The sequence below is a fragment of the Oncorhynchus masou genome, chromosome 23 (genome assembly GCF_036934945.1).
Source record: "Oncorhynchus masou masou isolate Uvic2021 chromosome 23, UVic_Omas_1.1, whole genome shotgun sequence".
Classification (NCBI taxonomy): domain Eukaryota; kingdom Metazoa; phylum Chordata; class Actinopteri; order Salmoniformes; family Salmonidae; genus Oncorhynchus; species Oncorhynchus masou.
In genome coordinates, this window is record NC_088234.1 from 56,397,131 (window position 1) to 56,416,394 (window position 19,264).

Sequence of the window (19,264 nt, forward strand, 5' to 3'; positions counted from 1 at the left end):
ATATTCACTAACTGTTACATTGAATGTATGTATACCTTGCCTATAGTGAGTATTCTTTATAGGGCTACATTGTGTGTGTGTGTGTGTGTGTGTGTGTGTGTGTGTGTGTGTGTGTGTGTGTGTGTGTGTGTGTGTGTGTGCGCAGCACCCTGGCTCAGTCTATGGAAGGATGTCCAGTGCATCTCTGGCAGACACAGTTCTGAACCCCAACCAGTGTGACTCAGTTCAGGAGGCCAGCGTACACAACCAGTCAGAGCCCCGCTCCAGCAAGTCCAACCAAGACGAAGGTAACACGTACACACCGCACCTACAGACAACAAGGAAATGTGTAACTCTTGTAGCTATACTTTAAAAAGGTTTATAATACTCAAAAGACAGCCTTGGTATTTGGCCTTATTACCTGTAAGTGAATTTTTACCATAATATATTTGTCTTGTTCTTATACGTAGATCAATATGCGGTCCAGTCCCTATTCTCAAACACCTTTTCTAAGGTTGCAGCAGGGTGACATTGATGGCTGGTATTCCAGTGGTTGAGGTCCCTAATTTCCTGCGTCTCTAACATGTGTGGTTTGAGTGTAGCCTAGCTCTCACGCTCCTCACATTCCCGTGTTGTTGGAACTGGAGCTCAGTGGGCTCCCCAGCCTCCGCCTCCAGCCTGGCTGGTCACAGTAGTAACTGTTTCCTCTCCCTGACCCCCTCCTGTGTTCTCCATCCTGTTCCAACTGGCTCTGCTCCCCATAACCATCAAGACCAGGGAGAAACAACCGAATAAAAGCATATCGTGGAGGCCTACACTCTCACACACACAGATCCTATTCTGCAGGCCGGGTTACTGCCTGGAAGAGTGGGACAAGAAGAGAAAAGCTCCTTCATTAGACTGCTTCTGTTTTTTATTAACTCCGGGGCCAACTGTACGTTTTAGCAGCTACATTTAGTCACGCTCAAGCCATCATGCAGAGTGACTTACAGGTGCAAACAATGTACTGAAATGTATACATGACAGACAATGGAAAGCTGAGCAACAAGGCACTCGAGAAAGAAAAGGTTGCTTTGGAAGAACAAAAACTTGGTTGTCAAGCACAGGGATGATACAAGAATGTAAAGAGTATAATAGCACAGTCAGATATATAGCCTATTGACTAACTTCATTAACTCACGAAGGAAGGAATATAATATCCCACGTTACTGTTTCTTCACATATGCTCTTTTACTTTCTCTCTGCCAGGCTCTGACACCTTTGTGGAAGTGGGCATGCCCAGAAGCCCATCTCACTCAGCCAATGGGAACGAGCTAAAACAGATGCTGGCTTCCTGTAAGACATCAGGGAAACGGCATGCGGTTGAGCTCCTCCAGGGGACAAAGAACTCTCATCTCCAGTATGTCTGTCCAGAGCTACAGTAAGACTATAGAAGTCCTCACTCTTTCATTCCTATGCCTAAAGGGTACGACAATACGACTGGAACTCATTCCGGTTCACTCATTCCGGTTCATACATTCATAGAATAGAAAATGAAAGAACTTTGTGACAACTGCTGATATACAAAGGGCTTTATAAAATATGTTTGTTTGGTTGGTAAGAAAAGAATAGTAAATAGACTGTCCTGTATGTCTTGTCTGTGCTGAAAGCTTCTCTGTTGTGACGGGGTTTGTACCTTGCTGTTTTTCTAATATGATCGTAGCTCTCTGTTGTCCCCCCCCCACAGCTCAGACTGCCTCCTGTCAGACCCAGAGTCGAGTGCTTCAGACGGCCCTGTGACGGATAAGAGGGCGCCGGGCAGTGAGCGGGCAGCAGAGAGGGCAGCAGAGAGGGCAGCACAGCAGAACGAAAGGGACAGGATCCGCTTGGCACCACATTCCTCCTTTGCCAACATGCAGGTACAACTAGAGGTATTCCAACTCCACTTCTCTCTCTCACATACACGCGCTCACACATCAGCGGATGGCTCAAGTGAATATGACAGGTAGAAAAACTGACACTGACCTTCCTCTCCGTTTCAGGTGCTTGAATATGAACAGAAAAAGCTGTTAGCAACCAAAGGTAAGTGTCAATCTTTCAGGCAGTTCCTGTCTAGTCTCAAGGGATACTGTGTTAATTTTTTTCAGACCTTTCTGATAACAGGTTTTATCTGTGTCTTGTGTCCAGCTATGTTGAAGAAGCCTGTTGTGACTGAGGTACGGACCCCAACTAACACGTGGAGTGGTCTGGGTTTTTCCAAGTCCATGCCAGCGGAGACCATCAAGGAGCTGCGCAGGGCCAACCACGTTTCTTACAAACCCACAATGAGTACCACCTACGAGGTAAACTCTGACTATGAGGTAAACACAAATGGAGCACTCAGCTGTTGAAGAGAATGTGTTTTTACTAACATACCTGATATAAAAGCTTATGTGAAGACTAATATGAAACATCATAATGAATACAAATAAAAAAAGATAAATCTGTAAAGCAAAAAAGTTAACTGAATTGAACCATTACTGAGAGCTTATAACTGCAGCCCATGTATCTATCAGTAGGATCTGATATCCCCCTTCTCTCTCCCAGGGCTCCCCCCTGTCCCTGTCCCGCTCTGGCAGCAGAGAGGGCGTGGGCAACGGCAGTGATTCTGACAACTGGAGGGACAGGAACGGGGTTGGGAACGGTCTTGTCAACCACGCCGAATTCCCAGCGTCTGTTAGCAGTCCCAAGAGGAAGCAGAACAAATCTGGTGAGCTACCCAGCAGATATTTGTCTGAGCTTTCTTTTTTATGAAATCAAAAGGAGAAGAAAGAGAAAGGGAAGAAAATCAACACACCCACTCAGTCAACTCTCTCAAAAGTGTTGATGAGAAAGTTATGATGATGATGACATAAGAAAGAAAGGGAACAAAGTCTAACCTTGAACAGCAGATGCTGTGTGAAGATTGCCTTGTTCATTAAAATGTGTATAAGTGTGTAGGAGTAGATGTGTTTAAGTGTTCCTTCCTCCTACACACCTGCACTTAGCAAAGTTGAAGAGACCAGATACGTCTGTTCATTTCCAACTCATGTTCTTACCCTTGTATCAAATGATTTGTTATCATCAAAGCCAATCATTACTGGTAATGCTGTAGAGAAGCACACATTTATTCTACAGTATCTTGGCTTGTATTGCACACATTAAAGACTCAAATGGCATACTGTTGCTTTAATAGATACAAATGTCTCAGTCACAACAACGTTTCAGCAGCAAGATGCGGAAGGGTTTATTTTATGTTGAATTAATCTTTTTTTTTACAACGATAACTGTCTATGAAAATCTCCTTCAATATTGACTGTCTGGGACTCCTGAGTGGGGTAGTGGTCTAAGGCACTGCATCGCTAGCTGTTCCACTAGAGAACCTGGTTCGAGTCCAGGCTCTGTCGCAGACAGCCTCGACCAGGAGACCCATTGGCCCAGTGTCATCCAGGTTAGGGGAGGGTTTGGCCGGCAGGTATGTCCTGGTCCCATCGTGCTCTAGCGACTCCTGTGGCGGGTCGGGTGCATGCACACTAACACGTGTATGGTGTTTCCTCTGACACATTGGATGTGGGCATTGTGTGACGAAACAGTGCGGGTTGTGTTTCGGAGGACGCATGGCTCTCGACCTCTCGCCTCTCCCGAGTCCGTACGGGAGTTGCAGCGATGAGACAAGACTGTAACTACCAATTGGATACCATGAAAAGGGGGTAAAAGTTATATTTATTTTTTATTATTATTATTTTAAACGTCATTGACTTGTCATCTTCCTGTGACTGCTTCTGACTGACAGCTGCGGAGCACTATCTGAGCAGCAGTAACTACATGGACTGTATCTCCTCGGTCACCGGGAGCAATGGCTGCAGTCTCCAGTCCTCTCTCAAGGGGTCGGACCTGCCGGAGCTGTTCAGCAAGCTGGGCCTGGGGAAATACACTGACGTGTTCCAACAACAGGAGGTACTGGCCTATAGCCGCCGTAGCAAAAAATTATAATAAATAAAATGCTTTTCGTGAACTAACATTAAGATATACATACACTTATTTGAAACATCATATTAAAATATAAAATCGATTTTGAAAGTTGTCTAATAGCATAAGCATGTATAGAAATGTTGTAGCCCACGAAGCCCAGAGTGCTCCAGCTGCCTAGGCTAGAAATGGTGTAGCCTCAATGCATTTATAAAATAATTATTGTATCGTGCGCTTTGGGTGACCTTTATACGTGTATTTCCTTAACTAACATTATAACCTCATTCTAATTAAAACCTTTAACTGATAAGTTACATAATAGCAATTATGTGGATAAAGTGCTAGACATATTTGTTCACCAAATCTACTTCATCAAACAACGGTTAGAAGTCTGATACGATCAGCGCTGTCACTGTTGACGGTGAAGTAGGCTATTTTCAAGTTTTCACACTGGTAGGAAATTGGACTAATTTGATTTGACATAGCCATTGGTGGAAAAAATGCCCAACTGTCATAAAAGTATAGAGACCTTTAATAGAAAATGGCTCAAGTAAAAGAGAAAGTCACCCAGTAAAGTAGTACTTGAGTATAAGTATTTGGTTTTAAATATACTGAAGTATCAAAAGTAAATGTAATTGCTAAAACGTATGTAAGTATTAAAAGTACATTCCTTATATTAAGTGAACCAGACGGTATCATTTAAAAATATATTTATATATACGGATAACCAGGGGCACACTAACACTGACATAATTTACAAACAAAGCATTTGTGTTTAGTGAGTTACCAGATCAGAGGCAGTAGAGATGACCAGGGATGTTCTCTTGATAAGTGTGTGAATTGGACCGTTTTCTGTCCTGCTAAGCATTCAAAATGTAATGAGTGCTTTTGGGTGTCATGAAAAATGTATGGGTGTCAGTAAGAAGTACATGCACTGCGCAAATAAATAAAGGGAACACTTAAACAACACAATGTAACTCCAAGTCAATCACACTTCTGTGAAATCAAACTGTCCACTTAGGAAGCAACACTGATTGACAATAAATTTCACATGCTGTTGTGCAAATGGAATTGACAACAGGTGGAAATGATAGGCAATTAGCAAGACACCCCCAATAAAGGAGTGGTTCTGCAGGTGGGGACCACAGACCACTTCTCAGTTCCCATGCTTCCTGGCTGATGTTTTGGTCACTTTTTGAATGCTGGCGGTTCTTTCACTCTAGTGGTAGCATGAGACGGAGTCTACAACCCACACAAGTGACTCAGGTGGTGCAGCTCATCCAGGATGGCACATCAATATGGGCTGTGGCAAGAAGGTTTGCTGTGTCTGTCCGCGTAGTGTCCAGAGCATGGAGGCGCTACCAGGAGACAGGCCAGTACATCAGGAGACGTGGAGGAGGCCGTAGGAGGGCAACAACCCAGCAGCAGGACCGCTACCTCCACCTTTGTGCAAGGAGGAGCACTGCCAGAGCCCTGCAAAATTACCTCCAGCAGGCCACAAATGTACATGTGTCTGCTCAAATGATCAGAAACAGACTCCATGAGGGTGGTTTGAGGGCCCGACGTCCACAGCTGGGGGTTGTGCTTACAGCCCAACACCGTGCAGGACGTATGGCATTTGCCAGAGAACACAAAGATTGGCAAATTTGCCACTGGTGCCCTGTGCTCTTCACAGATGAAAGCAGGTTCACACTGAGCACATGTGACAGACGTGACAGAGTCTGGAGACACCGTGGAGAACGTTCTGTTGCTTGCAACATCCTCCAGCATGACCGGTTTGGTGGTGGGTCAGTCATGGTGTGGGGTGGCATTTCTTTGGGGGGCCGCACAGCCCTCTATGTGCTCGCCAGAGGTAGCCTGACAGCCATTAGGTACCGAGATGAGATCCTCAGACCCCTTGTGAGACCATATGCTGGTGCGGTTGGCCCTGGGTTCCTCCTAATGCGAGACAATGCTAGACCTCATGTGGCTGGAGTGTGTCAGCAGTTCCTGCAAGAGGAAGGCATTGATGCTATGGACTGGCCCGCCCGTTCCCCAAACCTGAATCCAATTGAGCACATCTGGGACGACATGTCTCGCTCCATCCACCAACGTCACGTTGTACCACAGACTGTCCAGGAGTTGGCGGATGCTTTAGTACAGCTCTGGGAGGAGATCCCTCGAGATCATCCGCCACCTCATCAGGAGCATGCCCAGGCATTGTAGGGAGGTCATACAGACACATGGAAGCCACACACACTACTGAGCCTCATTTTGACTTGTTTTAAGGACATTACATCAAAGTTGGATCAGCCTGTTGTGTGGTTTTGGAGTGTGACTCCAAGTCCAGACCTCCATGGGTTGATGATCAATTTGATTTCCATTGATAATTTTTGTGTGATTTTGTTGTCAGCACATTCAACTATGGAAAGAAAAAAGTATTTAATAAGAATATTTCATTCATTCAGATCTAGGATGTGTTATTTTAGTGTTCCCTTTATTTTTTAGAGCAGTGTATATTTTGGGGGGGAATGGAGTAAAGGAAAAGTTGTCAAAAATATAAATAGTAAAATACAGATACCCAAGAAAACTACTAAGTAGTACTTTAAAGTACAGAAGTACTTTACATCACTGCATATAGGTTAAATTGTATATAATTGTTGTTGTTGTTGAGAAGTAGCATAATGGTCATTAATGACTTGTCATTTAGTTAATTGTATGTCCCACTTAGAATTAACCATAACTGAAGCCTTCACAAATCCTTTATAATACCTAGTATATTTAAGCAATAAGGCCCGTAATTAGAGCAGTACAAATAAGTGTTTTGTCATACCCGTGGTATACAGTCTGATATACCACCGCTGTCAGCCAATCAGCATTCAGGGCTCGAAAATGCTGATTGGCTGACAGCCATGGTAAATCAGACTGAACACCACGGGTATGACAAAACATTTATTTTTACTGCTCTAATTACATTGGTAACCAGTTTATATTAGCAATAAGGCTCCTCGGCCGTGGTATATTGGCCAAATACCACACCCCTTCGTGCCTTATTGCTTAACAGGTGGGTCTAATCCTGAATGCTGATTGGTTAAAACTGCAACTTTAAATAAAAAAATACTAGCTGTGACTTTGCTGATAGTTACTGTATTGAGGAAACATTTACTTACTATGACTGTGATGTTGTTGACCCACCTAGCTATTTGAAGATTAACACACTAACTGTGAGTCGCTGTGGATAAGAGCGTCTGCTAAATGACTAAAATGTGAATATAAAATGCATCATGGGTTAACCACATTAACACAGGAGCAGGGACCTTCATCCATCCCTGCTTGGCTGACGACAGCATAGTAGAGATATGCTTCCCTAAGCCTTGGCTAGAATTTATGGATGGATCCGTCCTTTTTATGGTGCTATTCAACGTTTTAGCTGCCTGTTGCAGCTAGGCTAAGCTTTTTAGCTGCCTGTTGCAGCTAGGCTAAGCTTTTTAGCTGCCTGTTGCAGCTAGGCTAAGCCTTTTAGCTGCCTGTTGCAGCTAGGCTAAGCCTTTTAGCTGCCTGTTGCAGCTAGGCTAAGCCTTTTAGCTGCCTGTTGCAGCTAGGCTAAGCTTTTTAGCAACATATTATGCAGTGGACTTCATGGGCTAGTGACTAGACTTATATTTATATACAACTAATAGCTTTATTGATATTAGAGCACATGGAAAATATTTGATAAGGGATGGGCATTAGTTATTTTATGTTGCAATGGGGGATTATATTGTAAAATATATATATATATATATTTATTATAGTGTATAGCAGGGATCATCAATTCGATTTCTTCTTGAGTGGATGAGTTTCTGGTGTTTTTAGTATTATTTCTTTGTACAGAAAACTTGGGTGGGCCAAATAAAATCCCAAATGTTTCTAATACCGCCAGTTGGGGAACCCTGGTGTATAGTGTGAAGTGGCATAATAAAGATATTGACTGTGAACATGCACTCTTTTCAGATCGATCTCCAGACCTTCCTCACTCTGACAGACCAGGACCTGAAAGAGCTGGGCATCACCACATTTGGAGCACGCAGGAAAATGCTGCTTGCCATCTCAGGTGTGAATGACTATGGTAATGTACAAACGTGTGTTTGTGTGTATGAGCGTGTGTGTATGTGAACCCAGTTCCAATGACGTGTGCGATCAGGCTGGTCCTGCTGGGCTGTACGTGGTGATAATAGCTCCTGTCAGAAGTCTGTCAGAAGTGTCGAGGGGGGTGTCGGGCCGTGCCAGAACCTCTCCTCATGGCGGCAGTGTGAAATTGACTTCTATTTTCATTTGGCCTCTATTGTCTGGCTCTGCCACTTGCCTGAGTGGCAGCCAGTCTGACAGCCAGCGAGCTGATGGGCTGTGATACAACTATAGCCAGGCCCCATAGCTGAACATTCATTGCAATCAATCTCTACTGCCATCCATTGGTTTCAGTAGTCAGTGGTGCAAATCGTGTTTTTCTTTTTGGCTGACAGAAAGGAGCTCAGATCCTCTCATACTGTTCCAAGGCAATGAAAGCCCCACATGTTTGTTGTGACATGAACTAATCCTTGTTTATAAATGCTGAACTACAGGAGTAATCATTTTCCTCCACCAGGAGTGAACATGATTCAATGAAGTGGCATTTTGATTGAATATATGAATATTTATGTATTCCTGTAGAATAGGACTAGAACATGTTTTGTACCATCACCGGTATGATCATTTCATGGTTTTGAATTAGAGAGAAGGGATCATATCTATATCAAAGTTTGCTGCTCATTTTTGTAGTGTGTCTTATTGATGCAGTAGGGGGTCACATTGAGGTTTGGAGATGGAGGTGGTCTGTCTTAATGATGCAGTAGGGGTCACATTGAGGTTTGGAGATGGAGGTGGTCTGTCTTATTGATGCAGTAGGGATCACATTGAATTTGGGAGATGGAGGTAGTCTGTCTTATTGATGCAGTTGGGGTCACATTGAATTTGGGAGGTGGTCTGTGTTCTGTTGTGAGAAGTGCTTAAGGCGAGAGTTGGTTCCACTGCTGCACTCCGTTGCCAAGCTCAGATCAATTCTAATATCTGCTGAAGAAGTCAGTGAGCTCCAAAACAGGAACACACTCCCTTTCCTTCTCTCCACACTTAAAGATGCTGAACCATTTTATTGACACATTTTTAAATAATTGCGTTCAGTAGATGGGTGATCTTCCTGGCAAACCAATGGGTCACAAAGAGAGGTCTTGTTGACGTTCAATATGTACTTTCCCTCCAATTTTGTTTACAGTTTGAATTGACTTGTCGTACTCTTGATGAATAAACATAGTATGTTATTGAACATATCTGAAACAATTGCAATTATACAGTATTATGTTCTTTTGTCTTTTCCAGAACTGAACAAGAACCGAAGGAAGCTGTTTGAGCCTCCTATCAGGTCCTCCTTCCTGGAAGGGGGTGCCAGCGGGCGTCTGTCTCGTCAGTTCCACGCTGACATGGCCAGTGTCAGTGGCCGGTGGTAGAGCTCCACTCCCCCAGAACCTAACACGACAGAGACCCAGCCTTCAGTGCCTCTCTCTGGGCTTCTGTAGCCCAGTCTCCAGCCTCTCTGGGTCTCAGTGGTCCACCCTCCATCTTATGCTTAACAATGACTGTTAAACTCTTTTGGGGGGGGGGGGCATAACAAAAAGCCATTGTTTAACCAGAAGTGCCAAAAAAGAGATCTCAGTGGTATAGAAAGTCCAGTGTTCACTCCACATAGTGCTAAAATGTTTTTGTGGAGTATCTACACATGAAGGGTATTTGACTAGTTATGAAGGACAGGTACTGTAATAGTTGTCATTTTTTGTTGAAGGGAACAGGCCAAATGATTAGTACGAAATAATTACATTGATACCGTCTGCATTCGTAGTATGCTGTTGTATCAATGACATGCACTTTAACAATACTAGAATTTTGCCTGTGAAAGCCTGATTCCTCATATTGGAATACCTATGCATTTTGTATTAACTCAAAGCACAGATGTATTTGTACCAAGCCAAATGTAAGCACTTAGTGAGATGGGGGAATGAAGTTAAAGTTCAAAGGTAAAAGTGCCCAAGTGACATCATCAACTAAACACAGAACCTAGAGAAATGACCTTTGACCCCTCAGTGTTTTGATTGATGGACATTCCACGAAAGTCAGTGTTGTATCCACCAGCAGTTGGGCAGCAGTCTGTCAAGGTCCTATGTATTTAGACAATTATGATTTTGTATTTGCATTATGATTTTTTTTTTTATCATAATTTTTGGGGGGAGGTTTTAATGATAATCAGTGTACATGTATTTTTTTTGTATTTTCATTATTTTATACAGTCATGAATAAGTTCCTATGGTTTGTAATTTGTATATTATTAGTCTCTTTGATAATTACTTTTGCCCCATAATCTGTGGAGCGGTCAGGCTGTGCCATGAGACAGCAGCAGATAGAGAGAAGTGATTGTCAGAAGTGATTCTGTTTGTTGGCCTCCTATGGTTTTCTTAGTCCTTGTCATTATGTCTCCTGTTAACCTTTCTGTGGTCTCTACTCTATGTTGAATCCCACTGTGTTCCTCTATTGATTCAGGAGACCAGTCACTATTCCCAGACGGGGTGCTTTTATCCTTCCATTCACTTGGACTGCCTTTAGAGCTGCGAACAGAGCAAGAACCTACTACAATGTAGAATGCCTCCACACTACTACAGTATAGAATGCCTTTACTTCTCTCTCTACAGTAAGTTGCTCAGCAGGGAATCATTTCTATTAGAATATTGCCATTTTTCAGAACAGGACTGACACTACTGCTCACCTGGGGGGGGTACACCACACCGTCGGTGGAAACTCAACTTTGTTTCATATGACAGCCCCTAGTCTAGACACGTTTCTCGACATTTACCAAGATTGTGTCCTCATGGAAGAGTCTAAAGTCTTCATAACATTTATTCTAGATTAAATTAGCTATAGTGGAAATATACAATTGTCAGTATCGGTTGTGAAATCAGATATCCGGGAATCTTGTAAAGCTATATTTGATGAAGTAACAGGATTATGTGTGCAGTGGTGCTGCTTATCAAAGGATGGGCTCACTGAGCGCTGTGTTATGTTTGGGTTCATATAATGGCACAGTATACTCATACCTTTTTGTTAATGTTGGCTGACTCTGGAATGTGTATTTGCTATAACTGCTTCCAATTGAACCCCCAGATTAAGCCTGGAAGTTGAATCTTTTTGCATTCTATCATATACAGAGTGTTCGTGTGAAGTACTCACCATCTTCATGTGCAGACCGTTTGTTGGTAGATGGTACAGCATTTGACTGACAATGCAGTGGACCTGTATGTAGAGCCCAAGGTGTGAGTCTAGAGGCCACTCAATCTTCAAACTAGATTCTAGGTTCAGAGTGTTGAAGTAGATGGAGAGAACATTTCAAAGCAACTTGCATGTCAAATTTGTTCTTCAATGTTGTTTCCGCACAGCAGCAACATCACTCTTAGCATCAACCGTTCTGTAATCACGCACAGAGAGAAGTCATTTGTTTTTCGTTTTGCATGCTTTCTCTCTTGGCCCTCTGTTGTATCATGTGTTTACACTATACCACTTTCCTAACTGATTTGAGCCATTCTCAATGTCGTTGTTGTATTAATATAACATATTCTGACAAGGTTGTCATTTCCGACCAGTAGTGTAGTGGTTCATTTTCTTAGACATTTTAAAAAGAGACAGGATATAAAAAGGGATTTGTTACTCCACAAAGAAATATGGGGTTTGTTTAACCCTTTTATAATGGTACTATATTGAAGCTGTTCAGCATTGATTTATGTCAGTGCAGTTATGTCGACCCATGTACCTACAGTGCAGACGACAGTGTTTGTTTTCGCCTCTGTAAAGCCTCTGGTCATTTGTCTGTTTGGAGGGCAATAGAGATTGTTTTCTGTCAAGTGAATGTTAAAGTGAGAATTATTGATGCCTTTTAATCTAGTTTAATGAAGGGAGTCATTTGCAATCAGTTTACCGCCGACCTCCTTTCCCCACACCCTTTACAGAACCGTTATTTCATGTTTGTGTTTAGTCCTTGTTATTCCTAAAGGGATACATTTGAAGGGGTCTACTTTGTACTGAGATAGATCAAATGGGTCAACATTTCTAATGAATGTAAACCACTAAGGAATTAATGTATGTATTGCTTTGCGCTTCTATCCTGTGCAGCCATGCTTGTTTTTTAGCAGTATATCTCCAGTTTCCTGTGAGAGAGGTACAGTTCCAAAAAATATTCCACAAAGAATTTAAGGAGTGATATCGCCTTTTGCCATAGCTATTTTCCTTTTGTTGATAGGATTGTTGAGCAGGACATTGTTTTAGCTCTTTTGTTAAAATCTGTAAATATAGTACAGATAAAAAAAGTGTTTGAGGAGTTATCAAATGTTATTACAAAGGAAATAAATGTATGCAGTAAAATGTTTCCTTTTGTTTTTGTTCATAGCACATACATTTTGACTGTTATAGTGAAGAATGATATTCAATGTGTGAAGACAGTGAATTTGATACAATACTATGGTAACCATAGCTGAGGAAAGCCTGTGTGAGGCCCACTCTCATAATCTGGAATATAATCCAAGTCTTGGTATGTCCGATTTGGTGATAAAAACGGACATGTCCACTAATCCCGAGGCAGGATCTATCTAATCCCAGAGAGTGAATCGACAGAGCACTAGGAAACACTAACCCATACCAACCATCCTGCCTGTATCACCACCGAACTAAATAAGGAATGTATTGTCTCTCCAATGTAACGCTCCACCCCCGACTCTCTCTTTCCTCAGATTCACTGTAGTGAGGAGGGAGAGGGAGTAGCAGCAGCTGGCAAATGTAATCCATTCCCATGTAATTAAGTGGCCCTAGGGTCAATGGTGGGTGCGCTGTTCTACTCTCTACTGAATGCATCACCCTTCCAGTCAGGTCACAGCTACATTCTCAGCTGTATTGTGTTTTGGCTATATACCTACCCTTTACCACTTTGACAATCTATTGTATCACTCTTTCTTTCTTGCTCCAACTGATGTGTGATGAGCTCTCTGGAGCAGAATAGCTGCCATGGCATTACCCAGGTGGGTGCTACACATTAGTGGTGGATGCAGGGAGTTTCTGCTGCATGTAATGTAAAGCCCTATGGGCACCTGGTGGAAAAAAACACTATGTAAATCCCATCTGTTATTGACTGAATATTTAGATGTTTATCTCCTCCAGGGGGCACTACAGTAACAAAACTCCTCTACAAGGCCGGTGTATTGAGCTAAATTACAGAAAAACATTTATTTGAATCATTCAGCTTTACCTAGTGGCTATTATTAGAACATGCTCCTTGAATTTATTAGGCTTTTACAGAAAATTGCTTCTAAGAGGAAATAGTGGCTCAACCTTTTATTGGTGTGAGCATTTCAAATTATTAGATGTAGTCCTATTTATGGTACATCTCATTTAGCTTAGTCTATTGAATTATTTAATTTTAATTTGAGGCTGTAAAACAGTCTAAGGCACATTCATTGCCCTCCACTTTCCCCATAGCAGATGTATGTGCTCTGTGATGTAGAAATCATTCATCCAAAGCAAGTGGACCTTCTCCGTTCACAGCAGAAACAGCTGGCCTCATTGAAATGTTTTCTGAACAAGCATAGCGCGTAGACTATGATTCCCCTCGTTATCTCATAAAGCATCATTATCCCCTGCTGGGGAGAGAAAGCTGAACAATATATCACTACCTTTCATGTAAATCTATATGTAAAGTTAATGTCCAATGGTTGTTCTGTGAGGATGTGTAAGGAGGAAAAATTTCTCCTGGAAATGTCATTAACATGAGAAAACAGTTCTCTGTCCTGGAAACAGTGCTGTCATTTAGACATCAATGAAGATGGTGTGATGGCATCTAAAAATAAGAGTAAAAAAAGATGGTATCCAAAAATACTTTCTCCCTCGCAAAATGTCACTGAGGATGGTTACAGACAGAAGGCTTTCCAGACAGTGTTGTCACCTCACCTCTTGTCACCTTTAGTAGCTTCACTATCAGAATGTCTGACTGTTGTAGAAATACTCTGCATTATCTATGCATGATCTATGCAACATCTATGAGGATGTTTTTTTTAGAACAGTAATATGTTATTTTGGGCAGCTGCCACATGAATGAAATGTAATATCTAATCCTAACTCTGAAGTCGGTATTACATAATGGACTGCAGGACTGCGGGAGTTATTACATTGTTGTACTAAAAGTCTCTCACACTCTCTTCAGGTAATTGCCTTGCTGCAGGCAGAACAATAAAATGTTCTTTGTGTGAAAATGTCCATTTGAAATGCTGCTCCAAAGAGAAGCTGCTTCTGCTCGTCCTACATTAGCATCACAGAAGAAACCATGAAGACTTAAAGCTCTTTTAATTACAATCTAACTATGCGTTCAATGAATCCCCTGGCTCTTACTATTTAAAGAGCAGCAGCATACCCACACCAGACCACTACTCTGAAAGACAGAAAGGAGATGGGTATTTGGGTGGTGTTCATTTCAAGTACAATGTCATCTGTATACTAGGCTATGCAGTGCATTTAGATACTATAGTTACAGTACTCTTTTTCCTTTGATGTAATTCCCAGAATTCTTAGAGCAGATAATCAGATTTGGCCATGAGATTGTTTAGTCAGAAGATCCCAACCACACTTGGCTTCACAGAGCTCTGAACACTGTTAAATCACTGTATGTTGTGCAACAGTGCTCTTTGATTCTGTCCTCATCAGCTCTGGCTCACAAAGTCGCCCTTTCAGCGTCTATGCCAGTGTTTCCCTGGACAAGCACACCTGATTTAACTTGTCAACTAATCATCAAGCCCTTAATGAGTTGACTCATGTGAGTTTGTCCAGGGCTACAACAAAAATTTGTGCAGTGGGGGGTACTGGTGGACTGGAGTTGGGTAACATTTGTCTAAGACAAGGTCACGTTTATTTAGTCTACATTTAATTTAAACCAAGACCATCCTCATGATTCATAGTCATGTTTGAAATGCTGTCATTTCAATTTACTCCCACATTCAATCCTAGGAAATGACTCATACCCTCTGTCATGACTGTCCTGATCAGGTAAGGTTACAGGAGACCACAACCCTACAGATTATCTCTCAACCACAACAGAGGAGGAGAGATCTAGGGGTCTGAAGATGTGTGGGGGTTTTATGACCCCTCACGCCCCTGGTAACTCTCAGGCCACAAACAAATTCCTTTGTCCTGTTACTATGGAGAACCAGCCTCAGAACATTAACATTAAATAAAGGGACATTGGAACAATGGTTTCTGTCAGCCACAATGGTGGTCATGACGATAGATGGAATATGAAAATGTCATTTTTGTTTTGTTATTAAAGGTTAATAGATGACGTTATTACGAAAACATTGTAATGTGAAGAGTTTGCCTAGTAGATGTTTGATGTTTATACATTGTACATTGTATGGAAAATATCCAAATCAAAGAGAATGTTTTGGGGAAGATGAAATGTTAAGCTAGTTGTCTAAAATTGGATTTGAATAAAATCTAGACCTTGCCTCATTAACTTGGTACGCCCAGAGAACTGCCCTAAAGGCGGTTACGCACACTTCTGACCCAAGGGTATAAAACCTGTGAGTATAAAATGTACAGGAGGACTACGTGACCCCAGCTGCAGCAAGGTCTAAATAACATTCAACCCAAGCTACGGATGAGTAGCTGTGTCTAAGCGGGTGAATTCAAGTCGAACCACCTAGACTCCATCTCCCATCGAATCATGGTATCTAAAGGGTTTCATTTCTATGCTGTGAGCTCTGAGCTACAGAGCTCTCTGTCCTCAGAAGACCCCTTCCAGAGCAAAGGGTGAGGGAACAGACTCCTAAGCCAAAAAGGACACTGACATCGGAGAGGTGCGCCGGAGTAGTGCGTCATCAAACAGCTGAAGGCCTACGCAGAGAATCCTCAGAGATCATCCCCACGTAATTACATCATTATATTCTGACCCATAAGAGCGGCAGTTTGGGGCAAAGCTAGGGTTAGAATAGCATAGCTGACAAATTCACCCAAATGTATTTTTCTCTTGTGGACTTTCTTTTTTCCCCTCTATTGAAATCCCCATCGTGGGTAAGCACGTGCCATAGTGTGTTCGCCCGTTATACTAAGTTCTAATCAATAGCCTATAATGTGTTTTGTCTATGTGTATCTTTTATCATTTTAGTTTTTAGTGAATAAATATTCAACTAAAATTGGTGTGGTACGAATTCATTGGTGAGACCCGGGTCCGTGCAGATTCATGGGCTATACGAAGTTCAGAACGAGATTGGTAGAGGCAACTGGTTAATTAGCGGCTGTTGTAAAATAGATATTCCGATACTCTTTGAGTTAATTTGGGAAATAGAAACTCAATAAAAACTAGTTTTCCCATGGTGCCCCGGGTTAATGAGTTAATAATTGCTTGATTCAGTTAATCACGCAATTAGAAACTTTAATCATTCCATGAACAAGTCGTCATATTAACTAATACAACGTCACGACAACTCATTGTGATAAAAGCATTTATTCGCAGGGAATCTTCCTTGCATCTATCTTTCGCTGCTTATTTATAGCTGCTTATTACTAGATGTTCACTTATAACTTGGATGGAATGACCACTGTCAACTCACTTTGTGCATGGCCATTAATCCAACAGCACAGACTGAGCTCACTGCAAATCGATGACAAGCTCCATTTCACTCACACATTACCACCATTTGGACGGACTGTGTTGGTAAATCAACACAGCACAATACGACTGTGACCCAATTGCATGTCCGGTGTTCACCCCCAGGGGAGGCAGTTAAGTGTTACACCCTTAGAGTACGGTTGCTGGGCTCCTGCCAGTCTCCACAGTGTGTGAAAAGACCAGATTAGCTCTCTGGTCCAGATAAGATGGGAACTAAAGCAGTCCATAGAACCATACATGTTTAGATACACATACCAACACCCCAATCCCTCTTTAAACCAACCATGTCAGGCTGCCTAAAGCCAACACACACAGCCTTCAATCTCTAGCATATATTTTTTACTATTTTTATTTAACCTTTATTTGACTAGGCAAGTCAGGGATTTGATCTATCAACCTTTTGGTTACTGGCCCAATGCTCTAACCACTAGGCTACCTGCCGCCACACTATGGTTTGGTGAGTCTCCTTTTTTCCCTTGTTTCTCTCCTCTCTGTCACCATGGTCTCAAGTGGACTCTGATCTAAGTGCCACAGAGTGAGCAATATGACAATATGACACACAAACACAGGCTGTGTTACACAAGTGTGCATTTAGTAAGAGCCTCTGCAATGAGGAGAAAGGGGGAGGGAGAGGGGATGGACGGACTGGTGTGGCCACAGATCAGTGTGGAAGGCTCAGCGGAATCCCCTCCCGCGTAAGGCTCTGATGCTAACATAGGATGGATCCCCCTAGGGGTTAGCATGGGAAGGGGGCTGCAGGGAGGGCTGCAGAATCACCCATCCTCATCTCCCTCCTCTCTAGAAGCAGATGAGTGTGAGAGCGAGAGAATCATGTTAGTTAACTTATCTAGTAGAGGCTATAATGGCTGTTTGGCTGTAGATTACTTAACTGTTAGTTAATTACATGGAATTGTTATGTAAATAGACAAATCCGAAACAGATGCTGTCTTAATCTGTTTTCTCTGTTAATTAAAGCACTGCAATTAAACAACATGGGGTCATTACCAATTGTCTCACAAATACTGGCCTGACACTGTGGACAAACACACAGAAACTACTTGTCTGGACCACACTCAAGAGGCTAGTGTAGTAGGACTCCAGTTGATATGATGTGCCAGTTTACACATGTCATAACACACACTGTATGTATTTGGTTATATTTGGTTATATTTGAATTAATGGCTTGGTTTGAGAGTAGTATTGTCCAAATTTTCTCATACAAATAGCTGTGTAGAGAGCAATAAAACCTTCAATTTTAATGAGATATATTTTTGGCCAGGGCCGGCGTTATGGGCGGGCGTTAGGGGGCCTGGCCCAACCTACCGCTCCTCCTTGCCAGTCCAAATAATATATTTGACCGAGACGCGCACCAACAGAAAGAAGCATCAATCTCAGTTAAAGCGAGAAAAACAGCATGTGGCAATAGGTCTAGCTCAGTTATTCCCAGACTGGGGTATGCGTAATGCTGTCGGGGGTACGCCAAATAAAATTAAATAAATAATATTCTTCACATTTATAAAACAGTCCATTGATATTTTCCAACTGGGCTATACATTTACGTTTTTTTCACGCCTGAGTAGCCCCGTTTCACTGTCAAAAATAAAATTAAACCATCTAGTGTTCAGCAAAATAACAACATGATGTCAAATACAGGTATCCTGGTCAAATAATTAACATCCAATCACATTGACCGTTACTCTCTTGCGGGAATTCGACTAATAGTCCGTATGTAGCCAAACATAGCTGCTGCTCATGTTGGTATCTGTCCTGATGGTGCAAAAACCATGACAGGGAGACATAGTGGATTGGTAACGTGTACACAGCTGCATCCACCGAGAGACTCTTGCTGCCAAGGGAATGCCTGACAGCTTGAAAGACTTTTGGACACTACAGTGAAAATGGTTAACTTTGTTAAAGCAAGACCCTTGAACTCTTGTGTATTTTCTGCACTACTTTCTACACTCAACATTCACGGCCCCTCTGCAGTGCAGGGGCGGTACCTCCTGCAGGCAGAGGAGGGTCGTTAGTGATTGGAGTCACCTGGGCCAAAGTATTTAAACTGTTTCACTAATCACTCTTGTCTCTCTCTCTGCTCCTCCAGGTATGATCCAGTTTTGTTTGTTCCTTTGTTGTTTTGCATAGTTTTCACTCAGTCATTCACACACACAGATTCACGCATCCCTGCACTTTACAAACACCTTACATTATGATACTTTCACACCTCATTCCTTTTTCTTTGTTTAAAGTTAATAGTTTGGTTTATAATAAAGAACCTTTTTGATTGGCCTATACCTGTTTTTCGTGTCCCCTCATTTTTGCCACAGGCTATGAGCCGGCCTGTGACAAATGATACGGGCAGTGACCATGTAATGCTTTTACAACATACAGAAACACTGGTTATTAAGGGGCAAAATATTGGCACTTTTTTTTAATCGAGAGAGGAGCTTATAGTTTTCTTTTCTGACCATAATTTTCACTTGTCTGACCACTTGCATAATGACAAGGTTCTCACAAGACTGGCCTGTCTGGGTGATGTTTTTTCTCACCTGAATGATCTGAATCTAGGGTTACATAGACTCTCTG

General features: G+C 42.2%; 1 protein-coding gene across 8 annotated transcripts in view; it reads left to right on the forward strand.

The window, feature by feature from the left end:
* The window catches only part of LOC135511086 (protein bicaudal C homolog 1-like), an 83,298-nt gene extending 70,898 nt beyond the window's left edge, over positions 1 to 12,400 (forward strand). For 2 of the 8 annotated variants that reach the window (XM_064932600.1, XM_064932601.1), the window contains exons 13-21: positions 146 to 287; positions 1,228 to 1,399; positions 1,706 to 1,889; positions 2,001 to 2,040; positions 2,146 to 2,318; positions 2,545 to 2,707; positions 3,770 to 3,933; positions 7,918 to 8,032; positions 9,316 to 12,400. In XM_064932600.1, the coding sequence (XP_064788672.1) occupies positions 146 to 287; positions 1,228 to 1,399; positions 1,706 to 1,889; positions 2,001 to 2,040; positions 2,146 to 2,318; positions 2,545 to 2,707; positions 3,770 to 3,933; positions 7,918 to 8,032; positions 9,316 to 9,443 (1,281 nt within the window). In that variant the 3' untranslated portion in view covers positions 9,444 to 12,400. The remainder of the gene's footprint in view (positions 1 to 145; positions 288 to 1,227; positions 1,400 to 1,705; positions 1,890 to 2,000; positions 2,041 to 2,145; positions 2,319 to 2,544; positions 2,708 to 3,769; positions 3,934 to 7,917; positions 8,033 to 9,315) is intronic. The other 6 variants (XM_064932606.1, XM_064932607.1, XM_064932603.1 and 3 more) reach the window with 5 other exon arrangements.
* The last annotated feature ends 6,864 nt before the right edge of the window (positions 12,401 to 19,264 follow it).